Genomic DNA, 25253 nt, shown 5'->3' with positions numbered 1-25253 from the left:
CCACCAATCAATCTCCCTTTCACACTGCCTAATACTTCTTAATCTTGTGACCTCTTCTTTGAGTTCCGCCACCAGGCTGAGCAGGTCATCCAGCTGATCACAGTGCACACAGGTGCTGTCAGTGCTGCCCTCCGACAGGATTGACGGGCCCAGCACTCCCTGCAGCCCGGGACCTGGACCGCTGCATGTTTGCATGGCAGCTCTGTCTGGGTCGCCACATTCTTTCTGGTGGTGGTTTTGACGCAAGTGGAAACGATAGTTCAGTCTACTTGTGGAGGACGATAAGATGACAACTAGCTCAGATAAGCTCTAGACCCAGGAGGTGGACTGTGCCCTGCCTGCTCGTGCTGCCTGCCCAAACTGCCGCAAACTGCCACGCCACACTCTTCTGACGTGCCACACCCTTCTGACGTGCCACACCCTGTTTGCCCGTCCTATTTGCCATGCTCCCTGGGGGCTGCTCTTGTACGTGAGGGGCGTTGGGCGTTGTCACTCCAGTCTCCACCCACTCTGAGTCCCCGCTGTTCTCGTTCTCAGCTCACTCTTCCTGCTCAGGGGGGAGGCGGCTTCAGGCTCTCCCACTTCCCTGGGCTTCTGCCTTCTCGGCTTGAGGTTTTGCCACAAACAAAACAAAGAGGGGAAGAAGAGGAAGACTGAATAGCCAAGATGTCTCATGACAGCTTTTATTGCCATTATCAAAACTGCCTAGCAACTATTTTGGCATAGAAGACAGAGGTTATTTTTCCCAGATACATAGTACAATTGAGAATTTGATACAATAGGGGATGGAGGGGAAAGAAGGCTGAAAGTTGTAAATGTGCTGACTAGATAACCAATTAAAGAAAAGTATGTGGAGCAAAGTCTGCAGTTACTTTATGTTTCATGTCAATAGTTGGAATAAATAAAATAATACCAAAATGTCTGTGGCTATGTGACTAAACGGTTGCTGAAGATGTGCCAATGGAATAGAACCACAAGTTAATTAAGGCAGTAGTGCCACAATGGTATCTTCTTTAGTCACTATTGTCACTTTCATAAGAAGCTCAAATATTAGATGACGTTTTGGTGACAAGTTTGGCAAATTTTAAGGTATTAAGAAAACTGTATTAAAAGCAATAGCTGAAAGGTATTCATTGGGAATTGAAATTCACAGAATTACAGAATCACAGAATCATCTAGGTTGGAAAGGACCTTGAAATTCCTGACAGAATAGATGATTACACCTCATATTGAATTAAAGTGAACAATCATATTAAGTAATTACTTAATACATGGATGGTGCAATTTAAAGGAAAGTGTCCACATCAGTGGAGAAACAAAAATGAACCCTTCCAGAAGACAAGAAGTAGATAAAACCCACAACTATTAGGTTACATGAGAAAATCTTCTCTGTATGCACACAAAGGAGTACGGACAGACTATGGCAGATGTAGGAAGTCCAAATAACACTCTGCCCAGTTCCAGCAAAGGGGACATCAGCCTATTGAAGGCCCATCACCACAAGCCCAGAGGAACACACACAAGCCCAGAGGAACACAGGAGCACAATGGCAGGTGGGAACCCAAATTAAGCATGCAGAAAAAGGGACACCTGGCCTAGTCCCGTGACAAGGCTGTCCCAGTACAGCTCCAGCCCCAGTGTCCAGGTGTGAAACCCATCATGATAAGAAAATGTCAGAGCACCTTTGGAACTGAGTGCAGGTCACTACCTGGGGGTGTGGGACACATTACGGGATGAAGTTTTGGATTACACAGGAGTTTTTATAGGATGTTTAGGGGAAGAACCAAAGGCGGGGAAAAGGATTGAGTGATTTGGAGAGGAACAGGTAAGGGAAAACAGAGGGTTAAGAGGATAAAAAGGGGTTGCTCACATGTAAATATTTTTCTGGTCAGTATGTTTGTCTGGCCATGCCATGAGACTAATCCATGCAGTCCGTTCTATCCTCTTATTGAATTCTTTTCTAATTCTTTTTCTGGGTGAGGGATTCTGTGGTGTGTGATTGTGTGTGTGTGTGTGTGTGAGTGTGTGATAGTCTGTACCAGCATTTGGAGAGGGTCTGAAGCCTCAGAGGCTTTTAGGCCCAGCTGCCAGCAACTGGGAAGACTGGGATCCAGGGGTAGCTGCTAGGCAGACTGTCTAAGCCAGCTGCTGGAGGCATCCACACTGTACACACATATACATATATTCTCATGAGTGGACCTCCATCCTGTTCAGCCAGAGAGGGGAGCAGATGAGGCTGTTGGTGCTGTCCGTGTTTGTGAGTGCTCTGTGTGTCAGTATGTGATCTGCATGGCTGGTCACATCCATAAGTATATATAAGAATATACATATATATGGATACAAGTAGTGTATATGTGTCCTCTGTGTGATTATGTCTACTGGGAATACATCTTCACCCTCACTACTTGTTGGACCTCGGGGCACAGAGCCGCCTCCGTTTTCTTTGGCTTTCAGATGCAGCTCAATATTTTCCTCCAAACAGAAACCAAAGTAGGTGATGCCTTATAATGATAGTGCTGAGGTTTTAGTTAAAAATTACACTATGTGTAAGCATAAGGCTGCTGATGATTTATTTAGATATAGGCATTTGATGAAAATAGGCTGAAAATCTATATTGTATTAACTTTGATTGGCTTGAAAGGAAAGATATAGATCATAGTTTTCAGAATTTCTTGGAAGTGATACCACTGATTCTGTGGCACACAGCTCATTTTACACAAAGAAGATACACTGTTGAATTCGGCTCATTTAATTTTATTAATATAAAAGATAAAGGAGCTTCTTTAGGGTCTCCAGATTACAGAGCTTTCTTAGGATGAGTGGAGTCATCCTCTCCTTCCCATGTCTATCAAGGAAGCTCCAAGGAAGCAGCTGATTTTTAAAGAGCTAAATTTGAAATCAATGCCCCATTAGAAGCTATATACAGAATGAAATAGACCTGTCAATGTACTTGCACTGTAAAGGCTAAGATAGGACTCATATGCCAGGTCATCTTTCTGTGGCTGCTCTTGTTACAGCTGCTGGACCCAGACTGAAGTTAACTGCCACTGGATAATCTATACTAGCATACAGTTTAAATAATAACATAAAAATCCTATGAAAATAATATGAATCTGCCACTTTGCCTCAGTAAGTGCATTCATAAGAAATTAAAAAACAAAACAGAATCAACAAACCAAAATGCACTTAATAACATGGTTTAACTTCTGGTCATCCCTGAAGTGGTCAGGCAGTTGGACTAGATGACCTAGTTGGACTAGATGAGGTCCCTTCAAACTGAAAATATTCTATTCTAAAAACCAAACCTCAAAACTTATAAGAATGTTTTTTTCCAGGCAAATAATCTGGGATATACCGTGTTATAGAATTTAGATTGTGCATGGATCTTCTGAGTAATTAAAGCCTGATACATAGGATCTTGGACAACCATCACAGTATTCTTTCCCAAAGGCAAGTTTCACTTTCATATTAGGTCTGGACCCTACTACTCCTTTCAGAACGCTGCCATGATTTAATGTTCTTTAGCCTGCTTATTTTCTCTTTCCCCCTAATTAATACCAATCGATTCTCATGTCAAAATTGGTTTTAGCTGCAGTTAGTTCTTGGTTCTAGTGCTGTTCCCATCACTCCACTTCTATTTTTTCATGGGCTTATGGTCACACTTAAAGATATGGCCAGTTTTCTTGTTTGCAGTCATAACTTCCTAAACATTGTTTGCAATTCTCAGTGTACAGGTAACTGTCATGATTTTTCAATCATAATATGCATCAGCATTATTATGTAATTTGGTGTAAATGGTTCTCACTGTGTCTCAATTGCTGAAGTTGTGAAACTGCATTAAAACAATATGTTCATAGACAACCACTGAGTAAATAAGATGCCCTTTTTAATGTCTATAAATACAACTCACTTATTTTCTTTAAGGTCAAGTTAGTATGAACACAGAAAGCAAAGCACTTCCCCATCTCTAGTGGAGTGGACTGAAGTACTTTGCATTGACATTCCAAAACTATACCTATTTCAAGCAAAAATAACTCTTTTACCTCATCAGATCAAAATGGCATTGCTTTTCATTTTGGTCATCTTCACAGCTTCCCCTCTCCCCACCTTCCTTTTTCCCATACTTCTACATTTCCCCCTTGATTTTGCTGAATAGCACCAGACAGATTTCTGGTTCCATTGATGTTTTTCTTCATGTACAGGCTTTCAGATATAAACACTTCACTAAGAGCAAAGCTCACACAAAACATAGCTACCTGCACCTACATTGTGCCTAAAGAGGTAAATTAGAACAGCTAGTGATGAATACACCTGGGCAAATTCTTTCATCTTCTACTACAGTCTGCCTGCCACCATAAAGTGATCAGCTGAACTGATTATATAATTCCTGTCATTTCAGAAAACAGTGGTAAAAAAAGGATTTTGCATATAAAAAGGATTAAAAGTTCATTGATTTTGATTTTACTATTGTTTGAAAAGAAAAATATGTGATCCTACCTCTTCACAGGCGGTCCTGAAATCCATGTGCTATGACACAGCAAGTGATATTTGTCTAAAATGGAGAGAAAGATTTCATTAGAATGAAAAAGATATTGCAAAACATAAAAGTTAGCTGAGCTGAGCAATTGCACTTCCCTTTTTTAGGTCCAGTTATAGTCATTGCTTAAAAAGAGCAATGATCAAAGTTGCAACAGGATTAGGAAGTGTAAGGTGTTAGTAGTTGCTCCTGGTTTCTATAAAGTACACAACCTGGTTTCATTGAATATAATCAAAGGAATGCTCATGTTCCCACACCTCCTCCCTTCCATGGGGCATTCAAACTTACTTTTCTTATTGCATGTGTAAATTTCTTCTTTTGTGTTGGTTGTTTGGTTGGTTTTTTTTTTTCCCAAAAGTAAGAGTATACTGGATAGTAACAGAAATGTAGACAATTAAGTGTTGCTCTTCAGAATATCCTCTCTCTTCTAAAAGACTTGTTTTTTTTCTTTTCTCCCCTAATTAAAATCCAGTATGCATCAATTACTTTTGTCTCACATTTCATTAACATATAATCTCTCCAAGGAAGCCTGCGTCATTTAACAGTGTGCCTACTTTGCAGAAATATTTATGAGTTGAAAAAACAAATGTTAGAGAAGTCAGGAATATGTGTGAGTGCTGGCAAAATGTCACACCAAATCCTGTGATTATTACTTTGCCTGGCCTTTACCTAAAGTGTATTCATCCCACTGCACGCTTATGCATTCATTTATTTATGAGATAAAGCCACTGGAACAGGCTGTTATCAGAGGATAATAACAGTGTCCTGCTGCTGGTTCTGCAATAGAAATACTCATGCACCAGCCAATAACACTGCCAGGAAACACTTCCTGGGCAAAACAGACATTTCATTCAATGGCTGGAGAAATGAAACCTGTACAAAATCCTCTCCATCAAGCATTTTATTGCTATTCCGTATTAATTATGTGCTTACAATGATTTCTATAAATATAGCACTCAAAGCTCCAACTCAAAATTTGTCCCATTAGCCTAAATTTAAAATAGTATAAAAAAACTATACCTCACATAGTACAAAAATGTAAGTCCTAGTAATAATAATGATAATAACAATAATAACAACATCTCTTAATCTCTTAATTAAGGCTCTCAATTTGTTTTGCTGCCCTGGATGCAGTTTTATTAAACCCAAGTGCATGCATACATATGAGGTTAATGTTCTGTATTTACTGAGCTCTGCCTGGTTCATAGCCTGTCCTCTAGACTAATTTCTAGCAGAGCTAGCCTAGGTTGGCTACATTACAAAGCACGAATTTAAAAGGCACCCATCATCATTCCTTCCTTAACAGCTTTACAAGTGCACCAAGATCCAGTAAAGAACTGTATCTGTAATTCTGCTCTCAAAGTGCTCATAAAAAACAAGGTCACTATTACAATTTTGAAGACTTTTCTCTCTGGTGGAACAGTCAATGTGCAATTAAGTATGTTTCCTTGTAATTTTTATGAACTCTCTTTCCAGGTGCTGAGTAAGCTTAAGTGAGAAAGCGGCTTTACTCATAGTACTTTATGCATAAATACTTTAGCACATAATACTTTAGCAAAGTATTCTGAGGACTTTGTAGCCTTCTGGAACTATAAATGTATGTATCTTGAAAATATAGATTTAAGTACTGTGGTGTTCTCCTTTCTTAAGCCCTGATTATGTCAGGTCAGTAATTGCTACTGCAGTCAAAAGCGTATTCACTTATGTTATGTTCTACCTTATTAATGAAAGTTCTGAAAAATTTGGGTTTGGGCAACTTTAGTTCCACAGTCAATGACAATTCCTCTTTGGGTTTTTTTTTAGCTACCCTTTGATCTAAGTCCTATCTAATCCAGGTCATTTCCACAACTCAGTATTACTCTATCTTCTTCTTTGTATTATGCATTTATTTGCTTATTTCAGAAATATTTGTATTATCACATAGAAGAAGAGTCAAGAACAACTAGGCTTTGCAGCATCATAGCTGATTATATATACAGCTCATGATCTAAAATAACTTCTAATTCTGCTCAGATAACAATTTAGCAATCTTAGAACTATGAAGCGTCACATGAATACCAAATTCTTTATGGAAAAACCCGTTAAAACCCTTTTTAAAACTCTTTTTAAAAAAAAAAACTTTAAAAAAACCCAACATTTTAAACACCACTTCCCTTAACTCTAGTATGCTTAAAAATACTCCTGAAAGGCAGGAGCCATCGTTCTCTGTCATATGTCTTGAGAGATGTCATGGCAAAGAGACCCTGGCCTTCAGAGTGACAGTCCTCAAACTATAAATATTGCCTCCCACTACTTGTTCATACTTGATGAATCCACCTGCTAATCACCTTGGTGATACTTCCTTTTTTCCCCTACATGCTAAATTACAACTAGCTAAAATAAAATATACAACAAATACTCTCCTGACATGTCTCCTACTGAAATAACTTCTCTGGTTCCCATAGAAAGGTTACACACAGTTTCCTCTGGGAAAGCTGGTTGGAGGCAATTTTTCATGATCTGTGACAAGACCTTTTACTATTAAAATATTTTCTAAAATGTAAACCTGGAACTACATAATTCTAAACACAAAATCATATTCATTGCAATGAGTGTACCTGTTTCTCAGGCATTCAACTCAGTTACTGATCTTTGCAATATAGCTGCCACTGCTTCTGTATCCCTCTATTTCCTACCAATTCTCATCTGCAGCTGCATACAGAGAATATGAGCCCATTATCAGTGTTCTTTTTCTGACTATCAGCAATTTTATAACACTTGATATTTTAGAAACAGCACATAGAGGTTTTGATTACAAAGTGCGTAAGTCAGCTCAGAAACGTCATTGTTCCCAGCATTTACACCCCAAATAAACACTCTAGATGATTAAATTACAGGAATACATATCACGCACCATGCAGAATTTTATGATCTTATGCTGGTAAAATGCCCCAATAATAATTGTCTCCTCCTGTAATACATGAAAAAAAGCAGAAAGTATAAAACCAAGTAATTTTAAAAATAAAACATTTGTAAAATTATAAACTGTGAAACCCACTGCCGACAGATAACCCCGATCAGCCTCTGGATAACCACTGCAACCCGCTTATCTCCAAATCACTGCCATGTTCACCGGAGCCCTTCTCCAGCTCTCTTAGAAGCTTCCTTCTGTCTCACTAGACAACCCACTGGTTACACTTCAGCCTGAATATTTAATTTTTTTTGGTCCCTCCCCGTCCTTAGGTTGCTTTGGGACAAACTGTGCTCCAGAAGGTGAGAAACGAGCTGCCTATGGCTCTGAAGGGAGGAGGTGCAGGGTACACAGCAACAATGTCAGGACAGACTAAGTTGTGCAAGCACAGGGGGAGGCATGAGTGGCATGCATAAGTCAAAGAGGGGCTCCAACAGCAGTGAGGCATCCTCTAAAAGGGTTGGGAACCACTGCAATCAAAAATATGAAAACAAGCAAGCTTTGAAAAGTTACTTTCCTTCCTTTTGACTTGATTTGCAATCTGCACTTCCTCCAAAACTGAGTTACCAAACTTATTTAGCTCACCTCTGCTGATAGATGTAAAGGAAGTAACACGACAGACAGGTTGGGAACAGAACTTGACACCCCCTTGACAGAACAAGCAGTTATTCAGTATGGAAGAAACATTTACTGAGCAGCATTATTACGGCATTTGTGTTCTAAAGGGAAATCAGTGGCTAAAACATAACGGTAAACTTGAAGGCTATGGCACCCCTCAGAGACAAAGCTTCATTTAAGATAATGCACTGAGCACTTGAGCTATGCTCTGATCTTCTTATAATAAATCAGGTCATACATCCAGTGGTATAATAGATGAAATTTCACAAAGCACTTCCATGACTGAATACTACAGTATACTTAACAAAATAAGATAGCAAACAAAATTTCATGTGCACACAACAGTAATAAGAGACACTTTGTAAAGTGTTTGGAATACCACAAGCCAAATATAATACTACTATAGAAGCAACAGTAGGAAACACTTCATTTTCAAGGTTACTGGCGCAAAGTAAGAATACAATATTGTATACACAAATAACAGGTTCATGGCAAAACGATGTATTATCAAATGCAATTTAATTTAGTATATGATATCACTGAAGCTTGAATACTTCTTAGTTGCTGGAGATAAGTCATAAGAAATTCTTATTGTCAGAACTGTCTGAACTGCTAACTGGGAAAGAGACTAAAACCACGCTTCAAAGGTACAAATATCAGACTTGTCACTAATTGTGACAGTAGTTCACTACTAAACTTCATGTTTGTCTTTTTAAGTCCTTCTCCTGACCCCAGTCTACCAACAATTTTGCTGGGATTATCTGAAGGAAATCCTATCTGTCATTTTTGTGTGTGTTAGGAAATGGAACATACATATTTGTAACTCTACGGGGGCTTCTTTTTTTAGCAATAATTAAAAAAACCCAAAACCATCTCCATTGGAAATAGGGAAAGAAGGCTTAGAAATTATCCTTACATGTAGCATAGCTGGTCCTTTGTGCTTTAAGGGAAAGAAAAATATTTTGGGGAAAGAAAAATATTTTGGGGAAAAAAGAGGTATTACTTTAAATGCAAATTCCATGAAGGCATATTCATTCCATCCAGCTTGCCACAAGGTGTTTAGTACTGGAAGAGTGGTCAGAGACATGCAGACAGCACAGTAAATCAAAGGAGCAGTTTAGTAACCACAGATTAATAAAACCCTATCCAGTTACTGCCTTCCAGGACACTTGAATTATATTTCATTTGAACACTGAGTTACTTATTTTCAGTTAACATAATGATTTTTAATAATTTACAATAGTAACATATTGAAATCATTTGGTGAAAAATTTCTCAATGAGTTGGGAACAGATAGTCTCCAGATCCAAACACAGCCTCATACTTCCCTCATAGAGTTCAATCATGAAGGGGGATCTATATATCCCTTGCACAGAATTACAGCTTTAATAAATTAAGTTGAAAGATGCTCATAAAGCTGGAGGCCCCTAAGCTGCACGTACTTCAATCTACCTGATAGTTCAAGGACTGAGATGAACTCTGAAGTCTGAAAATCTGCACACTTTTTTGGCAGGAAAGAAAATAATCACCTGACAAAGTTTTTTTTAAGAAAATGTTCATCTCTTAGCAAAGCTCATACTTCAAAAGAATTGAAGTTGGCAATTAGTAGCTAACAAGGTTTTTAATGTTTAATTCATTTTACCTTGGTTAAAAGAATGATATTTATTTGCTAGTCATAATTTATTATTGTAGTTGCAAGCATTTGTAATCGGAAAGCTCAATCGAGGATTCACTGTATAGACATCAAATTTTCCAAGAATCAGGGAGCTACAAGGCAGTATTAACTGAATGAACATATCTTGGACTCCTGTTTATTTATCCAGTACGTTTTGCACTAACAATTATCTAGTGCCCCTCAGAACAAACACCCTCAAAATGACTTAACGAGTAACCCAGTCTGGCTTGGCAAAAATAAACTGATGGAAATGACAAAATAAATAAAACAATGCAACACTCAATCTTTCAGAGGGAAAAAGCAGTATGACAGGAGAATAATCTGAAAATGGTGAAGTTAAATGCCAGTGGGCTGTTACTGCATGCCTTTATGTGAAATGCTCTATGGCAAAGTGGAACAGAAAAATTTAGCTTTGGGTTAAAGACTGGAACGTTGCTAGAAAAAAAAAAAAAATCTGTGCCTGATCTCTTGTTTTCCCAATATTACCTTTTGGTGATTCACTAGAAGTGTCTGAATACAATTACATACTTAATTCCAAGAGAGGTAGCGCAGATGTCAAGCCCAAGCAGGGCTTATTCTTAACTGCTCTGGAGGCTGCATGAATTGTGTCATGATTTAGACCATTTTTCAATTTTGCCTAAATAATAGTGCCTTGTATCAAAAACGAACAGAATTTCTTCTCTGACTATCTGGTACTGCAGTCTGTTTTTTCTCTCCATTATCTCTCAACACAGAATTTCCTTATAAAAGACATACTGGGATTCGTCTGCCAAGGCAATTGTTTCCCAGTCAAATACAAATTTTATGCTTCTGGCGTTCTGCCTAATGCTAACAGTTAGGAGTGTAACTTTCCACATCATATCGCATCTTTTGATTTCACTTAAGCAAAAAAAAAAAAGCATTGTTCCATTAAAAAAAAAAAGATAACTTTATTCTCATATGCTTTGACTTTCAGTACATGGAAATAGCATAACACCACATATTTATTTGAGATTGATTCGTGATTTTCAGATCAGTATAAATAACTGATATACATACTTATACCTGTATATATGCACATGACAGATCCAAAGTTAATTGCAGAAGGTCTTAACGGAAAAATAATTCACAGTGAAATTTGAAAAATCTGTATTTCCCCCAGATGATACATTGTAAAAATCCTGATTAAAAAAAAAAAAAAAAGTACAATGAATAATGAAAATTAAAACCAGATTAAATGAAGAAGGGACATGATACCAGCCTTAGTACAGAAGATGTTCATTGAATCAAATGAATATGAATATGCTTTACTTCCAGAGTACAAGTCTATAAAGTAGCACATATTTCCACCTTGTTAATTGATGGAAATGTTTCCCATACACCAAGGAAAATGCAAACCAGAGTTTCTCAACAGATATTTCTGCTCATATGCTACAATTTGAATCACAAACTCTAGCATATCTTCATAGAGCTTGAATTAACAAAATAAGCATAACTGAAGGAAATGACAAAATCTAATCTCAGAGAAAGTCAGAAGTTTCATTAACTTCAATGAAAACGAAATAACAAGTTATTTTTAATAACCCAAGGACAAAAAAAAAAAATCCAAGTTTCATTTGAAACTTCATAACCAAAACAATATTTGATTTTGACCTTTACACATTTTGATGGGATTCAAATTAACCGAGTAAGGTCAAAACATTTTCATTCTATTTTATAATTTGTTTTTATGAAATTATTGATATTAAAAAGAATACTCTTATTCTACATTCACAAAACCAGAACACTGTCTGTAATATTTTAAATTACCAGGTTATATATCACAATTTAATAAATTTGTAATTGGTTTGAGAGAGCAGTGGAAGTGTTTTAAGATGCTTTCCTGTTATGTCCATACGTGTGAATACAAGTCTTGTTCTGGATTTGTAGCAGAAGCTTCTAACTGGTTCAGACAGAATTGGATACCTTTTTGGGATGGGGTGCCAAATGCAGCAGTGAAAGACACTAGACTTTATCAGTCCTTTTCACCTAGATGGTAAGAAAAATCACAACAGCCCAATGAAAAAAACTAGCAAAATTTAACTTTCAGTGTTTGTTTTCATACTGATAACTGAATTGGAGATTGCTTTCTACTTAGTAATTACCATAGTCACTGGTTTTGCAACTACTAGCCAGTTTTCTCACTAACTTGGAAATGGAATTGGGCTATCAGGAGTAAAAAGGTTCAGGGAATACGCCTGGAAGCTACCTAGGAAGATGGGCAGAGAGGCAGATTGAGAAGCTGTGAGATAACACTGAGTCAGTGCAAGCTGGCAGAACAGAAGAAACCAGGTATACTTATTTTTGTTAGATCAACACTCTACTGAGTCACTGAACTTAAATGACTAAACTCGTATCTGAATCACCTAGGTGAAACACCAGAGAATAAGACAAATTGGAGATTATAGAGCAAAACCCCAGATTTCTTATTTAAATTGGGCTGTGTTGTACTGCAGCTAAGACTACTGTGTCAGGTCATTGATCCTTAAATGTCACCAATTTTTCATAGGTTTTTTCCTTCTTCCTTGTCTAAAGTATGAACTTATAGATTTTCAATAAATAAACAAATTGATCACAAAACATACAAGGAATAATGTGAAAAGTTGATTAATTTAAATTCATGTGATTAAGTAGCTATTTGACAGCTTTAGATTGAAGTCTGAAATGCAACTCAGCTTACACTACCATGTCCTGTAATCAACAGTGACCTTCCCATCTAAGAATTCCTATGCCTATGAAAACAAGCATGCACACACTTCCAGTGGTCACCATTAAAAACTATGCATTTGTGATCTCTGGGACAGCATAGCTATGGCACAGAGAACACACAAGGTTTCTAACAGTTGCTTCTACAGTGTTGCCTTATCTGCAAAATCACTTACAAAAACTATCATTAAACATTAATTTTCCTCAAGTTAAGGAAAAAAGAAGTAGTAACCTGTTTCAAGTAGTTGACAGTGAAGGAAGGTGGAATAATATTGTGCATGAACTAGGAAATTCTAGCCATTGGAGATATTATGGTCATGGTTTGCATAGTCTTCACATTTCTTTTTTTCAGAGCAGAAACTTCTATATAGAAGAATTCAGTACTTATGGAAAACAAACACCAATAACTTCGCTCAAAGTTAATCAACATAATTAGATCTTCCACTTGAGTTTTTATATGATTGCAGCAAAAGCCTCTTTAACTCCTCTGGAATCCAGAAAGCAGGAATCTGTAGCAGTACTGTTGCAATATCATCAAGTCAAGTTTATTTATTGTCAAACTGTTCCTGCAGTAGTACATTGTCAAAATGTATAAAAAGAGAACTTGAGGTATGTAAAATATGCCACACAGGAAAACACAGCACTTAAAGTACTGCAAAATTAAAATAAAGTTAAGTAGCCAGTGAGAAACACTTAAAGCTAATTAGAAAATATCCCCCTGAGAGCAGCATCCTTCACTGAAAATCCTTCTGTAGAAAGACTTGATTGGACTGGGATGGTGAAACTGTCATCGCAGCTCCCATACAGCCCTATCCTGCAGGTTGCTAATCCTGCTATAGAGCTATAGCAGTAAGTTGCAAAGAGGCACCAATTACAGCCTGCTCCACTTTTAAAAACTGAGGTTGGTTCAGACAAACACTGGCTACTGGTAAAATGTGCTGGTCCAGGAACACTGAGGTGCCACATAATGATACCTGTGCAGGACAGACGCAGGTGCACAGCTATAGATGCCATCCCTATTTAAGCAGTCACCTCATAGGAATTACTCATTGTGGTTATCTCATTTTCTACCTGACTACTCAGTTTAGATTTTACTTAATGTGTTCTTGAGCTCATTGAGAACCAGGATGCCAAAAAATGAAAGCTATAAGAAATTTTTCTTTGTCTGTACAGTCTTGGAGACACTCATGATGCTATGTAATTATAATATGGGTGGGATGAATATCAGTAACTCCTTCTATGATTGCCTTTCACACTCCAACCCTTCATTCGCTTTCAACTTTGACAGATTTTTATTGTTTGTATTGAACCTCTTTATTACAAACTTCCTAGTATATATGGATTTTTGCAATAATTTAGCCAAGAAAGATTACCTGTTTCTGAAAACAATAAGGACTAATACATTGGTTTGTACAGAAAAACAAGAAGTCATTGGTCTTGATCTGAAAAGCCTTACAAATCCTGTGTCTGGAACAGATTGTGGAAATTTGACAGAATAAATTGCATTTTGGAAAAAAAACCTAACCAAAACTGCTAATAGCAATTAGAGAAAGGAGAAACTACGAATTGGGAAAAAATGCTCAGGGATGTAAAGTGTGGAATAAGAACTAAGGTAAAATGGTATAGGTAATATATCAATCGCCCTAAAGAAAGATTAGGAGCCACTAAGTGTAGGTGAGAGAAGATGATGAAAATTTGAACTGTACAGTCAAACAGACTGGAAGAAGCTGGACTCATGTTGAAAAAATGTTACCAGGAACAGAATGAGAAGAATGTGGAAGGGAATCTGAAACTTGGTAGATAAGCAGAAAGGAGTTAGGGTAGGCCATACTGAGGAAGCTTTTGAGCCACGAGCAAGAGGAGGGATGGGGAAGGAGACAACCTTCAGGAGAGTGAAAATGAAGATTTGTAACCACCATTGAGCACTTGCCTCCAGGGGAATGGTACCCAAAAAACAGATTAAAAATTCCACAGTGATGGTATCATTACACCTTTTTACTGTACAGAGTACCAAAATTAAGCAATGTCAGCAAATTTATTGTATATATCGTTAAGCTGTTAGTATGGAACCTCCTATAGATTTAGTCCAAGCCAACTAGTACTCTCCAAAACAACAGGCTACATGATTCAGGAGTCACTATAAGGATCATTCTCAATAGGCAATTTTCTCACAGCCACCCTACTTCGGAGGATAAGATAGTTAAATATCATGGATGTAAGCTGTCTTATGCGACTACCCTCAACGTCAGAAGGCAGTTTCACTGATAATGATAAAGATAAACTAGGAGCTTCATCTTTGGGAAACTTGCAAAAAGTGGCAGAACATTACAGCTGCTGGTACACTAGCTCAGATGACAGCTCTAAAGCTTTCAAGCCTACCCATGAGAGTAGCAGAAGATACCTCATTATGGGTTACTTTTTACATGAACTTTTTTTTAAAATGGGTTCCAGTGTAAAATTTAGATTGTGATTGTGTAACTGAAACTGAGTCATAGTGTATACATGAAAATATGATGGCTTAAGATTGCATAGCTATGCTTAATTCAAGTATTTTCTAACTCTGAACTTACCTGAAAAATTTTAAATATAAGTCTTGAAATCAGTTGGGACTCAAGTTTAAAAAAATTCCATTGATGTGTCCAAAACTCACAGGTATAGTAGGTGTATATCTATATTGGTACACTAAACAGTCTGCATTTCAGACACAGTCACTGAAGCAAAGCAGGAGTTTTGCTCTTCCTTTTTACTTTCCAAGACTCTCAGTCAAGAGGGTAGGGGAGAGGACAGAGTTCAGGTCACAATTCCTTTATTCACTTTGAAATCTATTTCAGGGAATAGAAAGGTTATAAAGACTCCATCCCCTCACCCTGTGGGGATATGGAACTAGAGGGAGGTATAGGGTTCTTTTTCAGCATACTTCTCCCCCAAGGCAATGGAAGTATGAAAGAAAGTTCTCCAAGCTATCCACAGAGTCTGTGTGTTAATAAATGTAACATTGTGCCAGTCCGAGAAGACAGATGAAAGAGAAAAAAGAATAAAAAGCGGAGAGAAAAACATGACAGATAAGGGAAAAGATTGTTCATAAGAAGAAGGACAAGGAAAGAAAAAGATTGTTGATAAGAAGGTGGCCAAGGAAAGCAAAAGATGTGAAGGAAGGGAAGATGTAAACATGTTTTTTAAAAAAACATTTGCATTTCCCCATTACATATTATTTTTCAAAACTGTTCCTATATAAAGGATATATATAAAAGATATATATTCAGCTTGATCAAATCCATATGTCCTAGGATAAAATTTGTTGTTTTTTTCATCAATAGTATTCCATATTCTATGACTGTTAAGCTGAAGGGAAAGTATTTGAGGTATATGAAAGAACCTAATTTCTTTACATTTTGTTGGGTTTTTTCCCCCCTCTACCCTCAGCAGACCTGGGAAAGAAAAGATTAAACTTGGAGAAAGAGAAGTAATGTAAATATTAGGGATAAGATGACTATAAGCAGTAACATTGAGAAGAGGGTCAGAGATGCATTAAGAGATACCTTCCGTACATCTTCAGTCACATGGTATTGGTAACTGTGCTGTATTTTAAAATCTTTTCACAAGATTACCAGAACTATCAAAGTTCATTGCTTGTGACATGCCTACTGAAAACAAATTACAGTTTTGGGTACCACCTGAATCACAATTGCTTAAAAGCATTCTTTATCATTTCAGAAATATTCAAGTGAGAGATATGTAAAAAGAACAAGCTCTGTACAGAAGTCCAGTGACATACTGAATTAAAGCAAATTAAGTCAATGTTAGCACAACACACTGATGCAGGAAATTAATATGGGTGTTGTGGGGCTGTACGGCTTGTTTGAGGATCTGGCAAACCTGTCACAAAGGAATGATTAAGGCAGGAAGCTCAGCTAAATTAAGATCATGCTGCAGAACAAAATACATGGCTATTTTTAGAAATTGTTGATGTCCACATAGCCCAGGGAAAAGACTGGCCTCTTACTTTCAGTGTAAGTGACAGCAATGCCATCAGGGTAAGCTACAAGGACATACTGAGAGTAAATGACAGACAAGTTAAATCTGAGACATATACAGGACAGTGTGAAATGATGGCTTATCAGAAGTTCTATAAACTTAATGCCAAGGACTCTGCTGCCCAGAGTCCCCAAAATAGAAGTTCTTTTGCCAGTTAATAAACATGCCAAAGTACAAGTTAGTCTAGGAAATCCTGCTATCAAGAAGCTTTATCTGAGCTTGAAACTATATAAGAAAAAAAACCCACAAATAAATAACTGACATCATTGAGTGGGAATCCTTTGTCATGGTTCTAGCTTCAGAAGTGTTGTTCTAGACTTCCTGTGTCTATGATAGTTGATCACATCTTAAAAGAATTCTTTATAAAACATAACTGACTGAGCCTGAGTTAAAAAGAAGTGAAAAACAGAACATTAAAGAAGATACTAGACAATGTTTCACTCTTTGGGAAATGCTTCTCCTTTGAAAATTGAGATTTCTTTTGTGAGCTGCTGATATAACCTCTCCTAGCAACAGCACAGTTTCCAGGTTCTTGCATTTCTTCATGGTTTTAACAGCCATTAGCCTCTGTTTAAAAAAATGGTTCACTCAATGAGAAGTATTTAAGTTTCTTGCTGTTTAAACCAGTCCAAAGCTTATGTTCTTTTTTTTTTTTTTTTTTTTTTTTTTTTTCCTGAGTATTGCATTCCTTGTGTAAAAATAGCAGCAGTTTTCAGGCAGCAGTTTTAACAATCATTAACAGCCAACCTATAAAACATTGTGAGAGTCCAAAAGTATTGCTATGAGAATTTGTAGCATACCACTTGAACATGAGCATGATTTGGGAAATGGTAAGGACTGACAACTAGTAAATATCTACCAAGGTTTTCATTCACAGTTCTTTTGGATTCTTATAATGAGGTGGTGGAAGAAACAAGAAAGAGGACACATCTGCTAAAAACATGGGAGAAAAAGCTTTCATTATTAAATTTTATTTCTTTAGAGATGACATGTTAATAGTTCAAAAGATAAAAAGGAACTGTCCTTAATGTATGCAGTCACATGGTCTCCTACTATCTCCTCTGACTTTTAAAAGAGACTTAGAGAAAATCAATTGACAATCTGCTGCCATAACTGCAGCATAATGTTCGAGAAAACAGTTGGCATTACCTTCTTGATCTTAGTGTAACTACAATTATTGCAAAACCATGTTTTTTCCACTTTAAAAAACCAACCCCTTGTACTGTGATGGGATCATGAAACTGATCATGCCAGTCCTTGCAGGGATTGGATGACTGTCTTCACAAAGTCTGAAACAGCCAAGTACCTGAGTTTTTCCTTTATAGTCCATCTTTTTAAATTCAGCTTAAAAAAATTAAAGGAGGAAGGAAAGTAAACTCCAAACCAGTCTCTTCTGTCTGAAGTTTTGAGAAAACTTCAGTTCTGCTCAGTATCCTCTAGTAAAAACATCAGAATAGCCTATAAATAACTGCCTATTTGGCCTTCTTTTTAAAGAGTAAACCTTGTAACCCCACTTTTCGTCATCTGGAATCTGAATAGTATGCTTCTTCTATCTGTCCCTTCAGTTGAGCTGGGTTTCTCCCTTACTGGATCTTCCCTCCATTCCTGATGCATCTGACAAATTATGGTGAGGTGAGGTCATATGAACACATAGCAACATCTTCTGTACACAAGAGATTATCAAAGGATTTAGGCTACTGTTTGGCAGTTATTACAGTCTACTACTAAACCCTCTATTCAATAAACAAACACAATATTTAGCTACCTCTCTTCAATTAATTATTTATTATAGATAGAATTGGGAGTTCTTCTTACTCACTTGTAAACAGACTAGTCCTGCTCCAGGCTTGAGAGTAGTGCTATATGTAAGATTTTTAAGAGGACCCTGAAGCATCAGTGAAATCCTCAGAAATGCTTTAGATTTGCCAATCCAATGAACCATTTCGTTCTCCTTCATGGGAACAGGGCAGGAAGACAAAGCTTCTATCTTCAGACTTTCCCCAACAGAACACTGGAGTGTATGTGCTCTCTTAGGTTTTCAGATTACACTTAGCTAGACTGTACTGCTTGTCTTCAAAAGGGATGCAGACAATGTCTGTGGCCTGGTTTTGTGGGATCTTTCTATATGGGCACAAATAATAATGTAAAAAATCTTACTCTAATATAATAATAATAAAAATAATAGCATCAGTGTACACGGCACAGTGCCATGCTTGGTTAAAGAATGCAGTTACCTATCCCATCATTACAAAGTCTAAATAACAGGCTAAAAAGAAGTCTTTTCCCAGACAGAGTTCCAGCATCATGGGATTTTTCATTCTCTTTCAGTATATTTGACTACACTCAGCTGTCTTAGGAATTCCTCTGTCCCTGGACTAGTTGCCTGTAACTAGTCTTTAGTCCTAAGATACCAACCTTGCAATAGCCAATACAAAAATACATTATGTTCTCAAGCTTATCATATCACTTTCGCTGCCTGTGCATATCTCCCACCACTCCATCTAGAAGCCTGTTCTGCTATGGCTCCTGATCAACTTCCTACATTTCCTGGGGAAGTATCTGTGGTGTCCCCCAGGTGCATTCACCCAACACCACCTCCACACAGCAGTAGGCCAGGTAGGTCATGGTTGGGGAAAAACACAGTAGGAAAAGGAACAACTTCTATTCTGAGATCTCCCTCAATGTAAAAAACTTTCTGGTACTTTTAATGGAGGCCTAGGATTCAGATTCTAGAAAATAAGAACATGGGGTAGTTATTCACAGACCACTTGGACTTTCAAAAGGTTTACATGGAAAACCTTTTTTTTTTTTTTTTTAACTTTTTAATCAAAACTTGTAACCAGCTATTCCATTTGTCCTACAAATTTCAAGTCTCTTGTTCAGAAACTTAGAGACTGAAATAACCAGTAAGAGTATAATCTATCTGTTGCTTTAGACACTTTCACAGAAAGTCTATGGTGTAGGCCCATTCCTAGTTCTGTACTCTGGAATTAAATACATCTCAGACTTGGAAGACTTACTAGGCCATGCCTGTAGCTTTTGATCCCATTTTCTGACATTCATAATTGGCGACCTATAACTCTTTAACTATATAACTCTGACATATGTGTAACAGTTTGTGCAATTCCTATTGTAAAACAAACAAGAGTGAGCTGGACATACGGATTTTCCTCATATGTCTTTCCAGAGCTGTGATCTTCCACTTTGAAATCTCCTTTCCACTGTAACTGACAACACATGATTCATAACTGTCCCTTCTGCTGTTTAGCATATGGGTTCATATTCCAAAACTGCTGAATAAGCCATTATGGCTTTCAGAGTCAGGGATAATTCTATATAACTGTTAGAATTACACTAGATAAAGCTATGATGAGATCAAAATAAGGTCTCCAAATCAACACTTAAAAGTTCGAAGATATGGTAATACAAATTAATACATCTTTATCTAACCATAACTTAATATCTGATGGAATATTTCAAGGCTTCATGACATTATCTAAGGAAGTAGATAAAGGGACAACATTTTATTACATTCTGTTCACTTTTTAAATCAAGCATTTAGCAAAGGGATTTCTTCCTTTCCTTCTTTTTTTTGTTCTTTCTTCATTATCCAAGAAACAGCTTTGTGAAACTAGCACTTAGAAATACCCATGTTTAAAGTTAGAAACATATTTAAATATCGTGCTGAACTAAGCCTTCACATCTACTAAGACTGAAGTTGAATTTTCTTCGCCCTATATGTAAAAAAATCATAACACTAAAAGTATTTTGGGATTAGCTAACTTCCAGAAGTAATAGATTAAATAAGACTTCTTAATTTGACAGTAATAAATGAATTAAAATTTTGATTATATAATAAAAAATAAATTTTACCAGTGCATGATATAAAGATATCGGATGACATCTTTGTAGGATAATGACAAATCGTTGGAATTTAAGGAATCTGAAATAGTCCACATAAGCAATATCAAGTAAAATCCTTGACATACACTATTACTGCAATTACTGGGAAGTCTCAGGGAGGGAAGTTTCATATTTGCAAGGCTGCATAGTACAACACCTAGTTTATAAATATGGTACAAAGTACTTTAAAAGCAATATAAACTACTCTGCTTTAGCTGTCACTCAGTTGGTCCTGAACCACACTGATAAAACAGAAATTATATTTTGAAATCTAGTATTTAACAGCTTTAAAAGCAGTTATTTAGTAGCAGTTATATATTTTATGCTTTTCTTTTTTTTTAGCAGGGTGAGGGTGTGTTTTCTTCTTTTATCCTTTGTTTTAAGGGATATAGAACAACCACAAAAAAAGATGAATCATGAGATACTTTACTAGTCTCCACTGCAGTGGGTGAGATCAAGTGCAGTGTTTGAAGTCATTTTCAGGCTTTTGTAAAAGACCACATGCTTCACAACTGTGATTCCTTTGGGCTTCAATGAAATTAATCATGTGGCATATATTTTATGTTCTCCTTTCCTTGACTTCCATTTTCAGCAGAGGCCATTAAAAAAAAAAAAAAAAACAAAACAAAAACAAAAAACCAAGAAGAACAACAAAAAAATCAAACATACTACTTTAACTGATTATTTTTTCATCCAAGATACTTGGACGATGATGAGGCTGAAACTCTAATCTGTGTATCATGTATGACCGAACTATGTTTTCTATATTAAGTTTGATCTTAAACAGTCATGAATTGCAGTGATTTGCACAGAGGTAAGAATACCAAGAAGCTGGCAAATAATAAATACATAAAATCTGCACTCACTTATTCTTTACAGTTCTAACTATTTTGCTTGTGCCATTTTACCACCTCGACAATCTGCTGATATTATCCTTATTATTCTTTTTAATTTTTTTGGATTGCTCTTTATCTTTTTACAAGTTATATTAGGGCTTGGTTTTAGTTTCTGCTGAAGTTCCTCCTAAACTCAAATTCCTACTGTTTATGACTGAAAGTTATGTAAAAAAGCTGAGTGCAGTGTACGATAAGGTTTAAGAGCATCCATTCTTAGATTATTAGAAATATCATACAGTATGCAAATATTCAAAAGCTTGGCCTGAAAGAATTTGCTGTAATGCTCTAGCTTCAAGTAGTTTTTGCATTTCCGAATTCCAAAGATGAGGTATCACATTTATAAACTTTTGGACAATTGCAGGTCGTTTGATCTAATATACCCAAAGAGCTGCCTAAACATTTCTTTATTTTTTTCTTCTTCTCTTCAATCTTTCAGATAAAAGAATTATCTTGCAAAACCAGAAGTTAGTTCAAAACCAGAAAACAAAACTACACTGTAATAATATAGCTGTGTTTCTCACATCCTAAAGAAAGAAAAAAAATTAAGCATATTTAATTTATTCTCTTACAGAGTGATGCAACCTAAGTTTGACCAAATATTAGTGGAAAGAAGTTTGAAAACTGCCCTCTAAGATGCTGAAAAGTTCTGCTTCAGAAAATGAAGAAAAACTGCAAGATGTGATACATTGCAGAATCTGCTGTGTAAAGTCATTAAAAGAACATGTTTCTCAATATGCAGCTCATTTGACAGATGAGCTGTGTCCAGGATGAAACCTATTGCTCATAGATTTTTTTTTATATGACATCATTGCTTAAATAAATGTGCAATCAGGTTATATTAGCTCTAGTTGAATTCGAGCACTTTGCCAAATTCTTAATTTTCTACAACCTTTCTTCAAAAAGAATGCATAATAAACCTGGCAATGCTTAGCAGCTAACTGTCCTTCACCTATTACACTGACAAATGATGCAGTAAGCTGACTGTGGTTTAAACAATGCAACAGGTTTGAGAAATTGCTCTCATGCTTGTTAAATCAGGAATAAAGTTGTCTTTACCCCCCAATACTCTCTGTTCTGTAATCCCCCAGGTAGAAACCTTCAGAGATACTGTTCTAAAATACGGAACAAAGCACCTTAGAAACATGTGCTACTTCGAGATTAAAATTCAGAGGGCCATTAAATTAGAGCACTCACTAATACTCCTTCCTTTTTTCTCTACCACCTCTCCTTTCACATTTCACAAAACCATGTCAAAGCTAGTCTGCTGAAGCAGAATTAGAATTCCAGAGAGAAGATTTGAACTGTTGAAATGTTAAATATGTCAGCGTGTTACAGATCCACACTTCTGCTCTACAGCAATAAGTAGTACAAGGTCTAACTGCCTCTTCCTGATCCTCAGGTGAAAAGAACAATCGATGTCAGTCACATTCCGTAGGCACCTACTTACTGTGTCTTACCCTGGCAGTCTGGGCTGAAATTAAGTGCTGCAAGACCATTCAGAGACACTGAAACTTCGTCCTAAAGGCATGTATGATACACAAATTAAATAAAATGTATATAGCTCTTGAATATTAAAAGCATTTTGCAAAAGCCAGTAAGAAACATCCTAGAGTTTTCTTAAGGATTCTCTTGATAATAAAGCTGATTATGGAAAGAAAACTTAAGAGAAAAGGTTAATATATACAGTTTAACATTGAAATTAATGTATTATTTAAAATGTTTTTGTTGTTTCTGCTGTGGGTTCAGTGATGAAGAACTCTAATGCCAGTTAATATGCTATAGAAGAGTATCTTCCTTTTTCTGTCCACTATTCCTTCACTAAATAAATTCTGAATCAATAAATGGAAACTCCTATCTGCATGTAACATTTAGCTTCAAAATCCAAATGCCAGAAGTCATGAAAAGCAGGTGCAGAAGTATCACAGGACACAGTTGCACTGAATAACATTAGAATGAGCAACACATTTTGGTGCAATCAGAAATAGGTAACGCAGATAATTTACTGTTGCTTTCAGTGTCCTAATGTTAACTCACAGTCACCTAACCAAAAGCAAAAGGCCACCAGCTCTCCAACTATCAGTCAAATAGCTCATTTAAGATTAATAATAATCTATTCACTTTCATCTGTTGTAGATAAAAGGGAATCAGTAAAGGAAAATAAGAACAGCAGGACTTGGTTCAGGTTCAGCCCACCTTTTTATTCATGAATATCCATTAATTCATCTGGGTTTTAATTGTAAACTTGGGGCGAGAACATGTCCACAAACCACAGGCAGGTGGCCCTCATTTGGCTCTGTCCTCTAACTCCCCAGCACTCAGACAAAGCAGTATACCTCAGTGATCCAGAGTTTAACATGTTGTGCACCACCCCAACAATCACCTCCTTTCCACACTCTCAAATTCATATAATGGATGTTCAAAGTAAAGGAGTAGAAGAGGGTATTTAAAGAGGGATGACAGAGGGCCACACTAAGACACAGTACAGGAAGACCATTCACGTGTCCCACTAAGGCTGTCCCTTTGCTCTAAGTTGGTGCACAGGGAGCAAGTATGACCTGGAAAGACTCGACAAACAGATCCATTCTATCCTGGGTATTAGGACCCAACCAGACTACATAACAATGTATGTTTGTACACAGTTTTCTTACTGAATGAATTTTTCTTTATGCTGCTTGTAAGAAACTGTAAATGGTAGCTACTCCTTCCTTACTCAATAAAAATATAAATAGTATTTAAACTGTATATAGCAATTACAAATTTTATTTACTTTCTTTACTATGCTATACATCATACAGCTTGCTCCAAAAACATATTTTTAATAGTTCCCCTTTTCATTGAGGGCATCATATGCCATAAAATTTAAAATATTGCTGCAGCTGGAATTATGGCTACAATTATGGAGGAAGGCTCAGTGCCTTCAGCAATGGCATAATATAAATGCTACATAATATTTCCATTTCCCCTCCAAATGTTCAATCAGATTAATTTACACAAGCACATTGCCCTTTTCCTCACATGCCACAGAAACAGTCACCCTGGAGTGAAAGATAATCGCTCTTTAGACTCAGTGTTGTGCAACTGAATGGGGTGAAACTTTCTCGTTGAAATGCAATGATTGTACAGCCAGCTGTTGCACAAGTGACTGGATGAAAAGTTGTTCCTATTAAAAAGTTGACTTCTATGACCGCTGTTAAAAAAACTTTGCACCAGGAACATGAAGAAAAATGTTTCCACAAATGAAAACTTACATGTGAGACAACTACAATAATGCTGACCAATTTCACTGGGTAAGGGGAAATAATGACTGAGCACAGTAAAACCAAACCTCAGTGCTAATATTGTTTTATAAATACATGCTGTATAATAAAGTTCAGTATAAAATAAAGCATTCAGCATGAAGAATGAAGTCAGTCTGTCTTTACAGCAGTGTAGCTGAAAGCATGGCCTGTTTTCAAGTTTTATATTGCAATGTCTAACATTAATTTTCAAAGGACTGGGCAGGCATTTATTTTTATATATTCAGATCTTCATAAGTAATAAGATTTACTCAGAATACGAATGAATTAGATATATCCTATACATTATAGGCTATTTAATGCTTTAAAATAATATTATTTTGGTAATGACCAAATTTCATAATTTTATGTCCATTTTATGAAATCCAATGAAGTTAAACAATGAAGACAAAATCTACAGCCAAGTATCAGATATCTAAGAGAAAACCCAGGCAACTTACAAGTGGAAACTGTTAATTAACTTGTCCTGTATTTTATTTGTTCTCCAATTTGTCTTTTTATGAATCCTGCACAAATCTACCAGACACCAACAATATTTTACTATCGCTAATTACATCTGATTGTTCAGAGTTTTGCAGATGAAATTTTTCTCTGATGATCTCTGGAAGTTTTGCCATTA

General features: G+C 36.6%; 1 protein-coding gene across 5 annotated transcripts in view; it reads right to left on the bottom strand.

The window, feature by feature from the left end:
* Nucleotides 1-25253, bottom strand: part of SNTG1 (syntrophin gamma 1) — a 363466-nt gene that overhangs the window by 180220 nt on the left and 157993 nt on the right. For 3 of the 5 annotated variants that reach the window (XM_074880862.1, XM_074880897.1, XM_074880890.1), the window contains exon 2: nt 4498-4552. In XM_074880862.1, the coding sequence (XP_074736963.1) occupies nt 4498-4524 (27 nt within the window). In that variant the 5' untranslated portion in view covers nt 4525-4552. Of the gene's footprint in view, nt 1-4497; nt 4553-7430; nt 7488-10824; nt 11155-25253 lie in introns of those variants that run through there. The other 2 variants (XM_074880880.1, XM_074880871.1) reach the window with 2 other exon arrangements.

The sequence above is a fragment of the Strix uralensis genome, chromosome 1 (assembly GCF_047716275.1).
Source record: "Strix uralensis isolate ZFMK-TIS-50842 chromosome 1, bStrUra1, whole genome shotgun sequence".
Taxonomy (NCBI): Eukaryota; Metazoa; Chordata; class Aves; order Strigiformes; family Strigidae; genus Strix; species Strix uralensis.
Note: the sequence above shows the minus strand (reverse complement) of the source record. Positions and strands in the feature narration are given on the sequence as shown.